This window comes from Oculina patagonica, chromosome 4 (assembly GCF_052425735.1).
Source record: "Oculina patagonica isolate OP01 chromosome 4, crgOcupat, whole genome shotgun sequence".
NCBI classification, from domain to species: Eukaryota; Metazoa; Cnidaria; class Anthozoa; order Scleractinia; family Oculinidae; genus Oculina; species Oculina patagonica.
The window spans coordinates 25,511,227-25,517,226 of NC_135761.1; the positions used below are offsets into that span (position 1 = coordinate 25,511,227).

Here is a 6,000-nt window from a genome sequence, read left to right on the forward strand (position 1 = left end):
GTACAATAAAATTGAGAAGCAAAATGACATTAATATTAATGTTTTCGGTTATGAAAACAAACAACCATATCCCATCTATATATCAAAAGAAAAGTATGACAATCAGATGAATTTATTATTGATAACTGAAAATGAAAACAAGCATTATGTTCTAATAAAGGATTTCAATAAATTCATGTATAACCAAACAAAGCATAAAGAGAGGAAACACTTCTGTATGCACTGTTTGCAATGTTTCAGTTCTGAAAGAGTATTAAACGATCACAAAGATAATTGCATTCAAGTCAATGGGACACAAGCAGTTAAAATGCCTGATAAAGACAATAATATACTAAAATTCAACAACTTCCATAAACAGCAACAAGTGCCATTTGTCATTTATGCCGATTTTGAAGCTATAACAGAAAAGATATCCGGCTGTAAGCAAAATAATGATAAATCATATACTGAAGCCTATCAAAAGCATACTGACTGTGGATATGGTTATAAGGTTGTTTGTTGCTATAATGATAAATATTCCAAACCGATACAAATATATAGAGGAGAAAAAGCTGTTTACAAATTCATGGAAAAGATGCTAGAAGAAGTTAAATATTGTAAAAATACAATGAAAAAATACTTCAAGAAACCATTAAAGATGACTAAAGATGATGAAAATGAATTTCAAAAAGCAGAAGCATGTCATATCTGTGATATAAAATACATAGATGAAGATATTCGGGTTAGAGACCATTGTCATATTACTAGCAAATACAGAGGGAGCGCTCATACAGAATGCAATCTGAAATTAAGAATAGAACCCGATAAAATAAAAATTCCAGTAATTTTTCACAACTTAAGAGGTTATGACAGCCATTTCATAATGCAAGAGATAGGAAAAATTGTAAAAAATCATACATACAAAAATAAAAAGGGAGAAATTAAAGAAATGAATATCAATGCTATACCAAATAATACAGAAAAATATATGGCCTTCATGCTCGGTAATCATTTAACCTTTCTAGATAGTTTTCAGTTTATGAGTTCAAGTCTTGAGAAGCTGGTTAGTAATCTACCTAAGGAATCCCTAAAATATACTTCTGAAATATTCGAGAGTAAGCAACTCAATCTGATGTCAAGAAAAGGAATATATCCGTATGACTATATGGATAGCTTTGACAAATTTAATGAAAAACTACCCAAAAAAGAAGACTTTTACAGTATATTAAATGATGAGCATATATCAGATGATGACTATAAGCATGCTAAAAATGTGTGGAAAACGTTTAAGATCAAAAATATGGGTGAATATCACAATTTATATCTTAAAAGCGATGTACTTTTACTTGCTGATGTATTTGAAAGCTTCCGCAAGACCTGTCTTAAGTATTATAAGCTAGATCCATGCCATTATTTTAGCAGTCCCAGCTTGTCTTGGGATTCAATGCTTAAAATGACAGATATCAAACTAGAGCTTATGACAGACATTGATATGTACCAATTCATTGAAAAAGGAATGAGAGGAGGTATTAGTTATATAGCCAATCGATATGGTAAAGCAAACAATAAATATATGAAAGAATATGATGAAAATTCAGCCTCAAAGTATATCATGTATCTTGATGCTAATAATCTCTATGGTTGGGCTATGAGTCAATATTTACCAACAGGTGGATTTAGATGGTTAACACAAAAACAGATAGATGAAACAAACTTAGCTAAGTACAAAGAAGATTCTAATAAGGGTTTAATTTTAGAAGTTGATCTAGAGTATCCTAATGAACTACATAACCTTCATAATTCATACCCACTGGGGCCAGAAAAAGTTAAAGTAACTAATGACATGTTATCAAATTATTGTAAAAACATAGCAACTAAATACAATATATCAACAGGATTAGTTCATAAGTTGATTCCAACTTTAAACAACAGAGAAAAGTATGTACTACATTATAAAAACCTTAGATTGTACTTAAATCTTGGATTAAAGCTAAAAAAAGTTTACAGAGTGCTTGAATTCAATCAATCTCCATGGTTAAAACAATACATCGATTTTAATACCGAAAAACGTAAAAATTCTAAAAACGCTTTTGAAAAAGACTTTTTTAAATTGATGAATAATTCAGTATACGGCAAAACCATGGAGAATTTGAGGAAGCGAGTCGACGTTAGGTTAGTGACTAATAAAAATAAATTATTAAAGTTAGCTTCAAAACCAACATATGTCAGTAGCAAAATATTTAATGAAAACTTAGTAGCTGTCCATAAAATCAAAGAAACATTAACCCTCAATCGACCTTCATATGTAGGAATGGCTATATTAGATTTAAGCAAAACACTAATGTATGATTTCCATTATAACTACATAAAAGAGAAGTATGCAAACAAAGCCAAACTGCTATTCACAGATACAGACAGTTTAACTTATGAAATTCAGGCTGAAGATGTATATAAAGACTTTTTTGATGATAAAGAGAAATTCGATAACAGTGACTACCCTGAAAAATCACCATTCTTTGATAAAACAAACAAGAAAGTCATTGGTAAATTCAAAGATGAAGCTTCTTTTATTCCTATTTTAGAATTCATCGGTCTGCGATCAAAAATGTATTCTTATATTAAAGACAATCTACAAGTAGGAAAGACAGCCAAAGGAATCAAGAAATCCGTTATCAAAAAAGATATCACACATGAAAACTACAAAGAAACCTTATTCAATAAAACACAGATGCATCATACTATGAAAACCATCAGAAGTCAAGGCCATCAACTTGGAAGCTATGAGATTAATAAAATATCACTGAGCTGTTTTGATGATAAACGGTATATACTTGATGATGGCTTAACAAGTTATGCTTACGGGCATTATAATATAAAGCAATAATTTTCATTATGATTTCAAGTATAAGAGATTTTTAAACGCACCTTGATTTCAAAATTTTAAAAAGAGTATAAGAGATTTTTTTATTTTGATTAAAGGGTTTAGCAAGGGTTGGTTTTTAAGGCTTGGTTTTTTCATTTTGGTTTTCAAACTTGATTCCATTTTGGTTTTCAGTTTGGCTTCGAGGTTTGGTTTCATTTTTGATTCTATTTTTGATTTCATTTTTGATTTCATTTTTGATTCCATGTTTGATTCTATTTTTTGATTCTATTTTTGATTCTATTTTTGAATCCAGTGCTGTGAGTAGTATAGGAGTTGGGGATGTAAGAGATAATAAAAATTTTTATGATCTCGTACCCCCAACTCCTATACTACTCCTAAGCCCCCTTTTATTTAATCTCTATATAAATAATTTGCCATATTTATTTGAAAACACTCTATCTGATCCATTTGTACTTCCAAATGGAACAAAAATAAACTCCCTGTTGTACGCAGATGATTTGATTATACTATCAAGATCCAAAGTTGGATTGCAGAACTGTTTAAACGTCCTTTCGTCCTATTGCGAAACGTGGATGCTAAAAATCAATCCAAAGAAAACAAAAATAATGATATTTCAAAAACGCCAAAGAAAGTCCATTGACATCAGCTTCAATATAGGCACTGAATCAATTGAAATTGTTCAAGAATACACGTATTTAGGAACACGTTTAACCCCAACGGGAAACTTTACTCTTGCACTCGAACACTTAAAAGAAAAAGCGATGCATGCCTTTTTTAGTATACGAAAACACTCAACCCTTAATAGACTTAGACCTAATACTGCATCCCAAATTTTTGACACAATGATATTTCCTATCTTAAGCTACAACAGTGAGATATGGGGGATGTACATGAAACAGAATTTTAAAACTTGGGATAGTTCCCCAATAGAAAAAATTCATCTCAAATTTTGTAAACGGTACTTAGAAGTAAACAATAAGGCCTCGAACATAGCTTGTAGAGCGGAACTTGGAAGATTACCTTTAATTATCCCAATTAACCAGAGAATTATGAAATACTTTGTCTATCTAAACAAGAAAGACAACGACTCAATTGTCAAACAATCTTTTCTTATGTCAAAGAACGTACACTCTATCAACAACTCCGGATTTTATTCCAATTTTTTGAATTTAATAGAACACTACCATCTCCCCAATTTCGACCCGGAATCTTTAGATAATTATAGAATTAAACGATACACAACCAATATGAAAGAGAAATATATATCTTTCTGGCGACATAGCCTAGAACACTCAAGGAAATTAGAATTTTTTAAAGTTTTTAAAAATGAATACGTTGCATCTGATTATTTACAACAGTTAAGATATTTTAATGAAAGAAAAAATCTTATGATTGAACTGGGTAGATATCAGACTGACCATATACCCAGAGCAAATAGATTATGTCCATTGTGCAAGTCAAATCAAGTAGAAAACGAAACACATTTCTTATTAGATTGTAGCAAATACTCTTCCCAAAGGCGGACATTCTTAAAACGAATCAATGAGATAGTACCTGACTTTGAAAGGAAAACAACCTCAGAAAACATTAAACTTCTTATGAACTCTAATGATTATCATGTTAATAAGCTAGTTATGAAGTTTATTTCTTCATGTATGAATTTACGTGATGCATTGTTATTATCAGGTGAAAGCGATGTAACTTAATCAAGTTTTAGTATGATATAATAGGATCGTTTTGTTACTTTTAGTTTAGATATGCTTTTGCAACACTGTAAACGGTAACGGTCATGCAAATAAAGCAATTTATTACTATTACTTACAAAGTTTTGACGCCGCATCCCAGTGTTGAATTTTAAAAACCAAACGCAACTGGAACATTTCTAAATTGTGTTAGCACTGAACGCCCTTACCCTGAGTACCAGAAGCTTGTTCTGTCGCGTTGTGGACTACTCGGGATCGGTCAAAGGCCTAGCTAGCGTCTCACAGGTAAAGAGTCAGTAACCGAGTTTGAAAACCGCACAAGAAAAGCCTCTTTAGCCTAGGGTAGTGTGGTATTTGTTCTGAAAGAGCTAACGTCTGCATATATTGTTAAAGTTAGTCAAAATAGGCAGTTTTTGGTCGTTTTTTGGGGCCGATTTACACGGTACGACTTTCTCGCATGCGACAAGCTTTTGATAGGCCGACGACATGACTATATTTTAAGGACCGTAAGGATGTGGCCACGTGGCCTTTCATTAACACGCTTGCATGACGTTCTTGTTAATTTTTCTTTCCCTTGTTTTGTTTTCAGAGAAGACGAAAAAGACCTAGTATTTCCCAAAGATGAGTGTAAACCGCTGTCCACTCTGTATCCGCCAGCAGTGCCAGAGTAATGAAAGACTGGCTCAGAGTAAATGAACGCTGATCAAACTGTGCACGATAATGTTAGTTTAGTGCACAGTTAATAGAGGGGAATGGTTAGGAAGCCCGACAACCATCAAAGGAGCAAACAAAGATCTAGGCCAAGATTTAGGTTGGAAGGTCCATGACCGTGCACATCTTTTGTTTTGCTCTTGTATAGTTGCATGAACAGACGTAACCACCGATTGTATTTTGTCAGGTTTTGTGCACGGTCAACCCCCAACCCAAAATAGCGAACAAAAACCGATAACAAAGAACTTTGCCGGGCTTCAGAACCATTTCCCTCTCTTAACTATGTTTAGTGTTTTTATGATCTTTGTTGACAAGGAACTATTACAAACTGTTCGTATGAATCTGCTGCCCGAGCTACATATGATGCTCATGAGTAGTTTGACTATGACAAAACGGCTTTGATGCCCCCAACATTGTACACAAGAGTTCAAATTAAAGTTGTTTTCAACTTTGCTGCAGTTACTGTATCTTCCTCTGCATAATGACAGCGTAAAAAGTATGAAGAAGGAATCGAAGAAAATATAGCCGGGCACGCGCGAGGGTGGCGAGCGTAGCGTGTCGCGGCTTCGCCGCTCCCGTGTAACTCTCGTGCGTGCCCCAAGGTGAGCCTGCTCGCAGGCCAATAATAATTGGTTCGTTGGTTGGTTAATTGCGTGCATGAATTCATGAAAGAATGAATGACTAATTGACCGACCTACCGATCACCGAGCGAGTGAGTGAGCG

At 33.5% G+C, this 6,000-nt stretch overlaps 1 protein-coding gene across 4 annotated transcripts in view; it reads left to right on the forward strand.

The window, feature by feature from the left end:
* Window positions 1–5,259, forward strand: part of LOC144649993 (uncharacterized) — a 53,327-nt gene extending 48,068 nt beyond the window's left edge. For all 4 annotated transcript variants that reach the window (XM_078509621.1, XM_078509622.1, XM_078509624.1 and 1 more), the window contains one exon: window positions 5,156–5,259. In XM_078509621.1, the coding sequence (XP_078365747.1) occupies window positions 5,156–5,237 (82 nt within the window). In that variant the 3' untranslated portion in view covers window positions 5,238–5,259. The remainder of the gene's footprint in view (window positions 1–5,155) is intronic.
* Window positions 5,260–6,000: the final 741 nt, after the last annotated feature.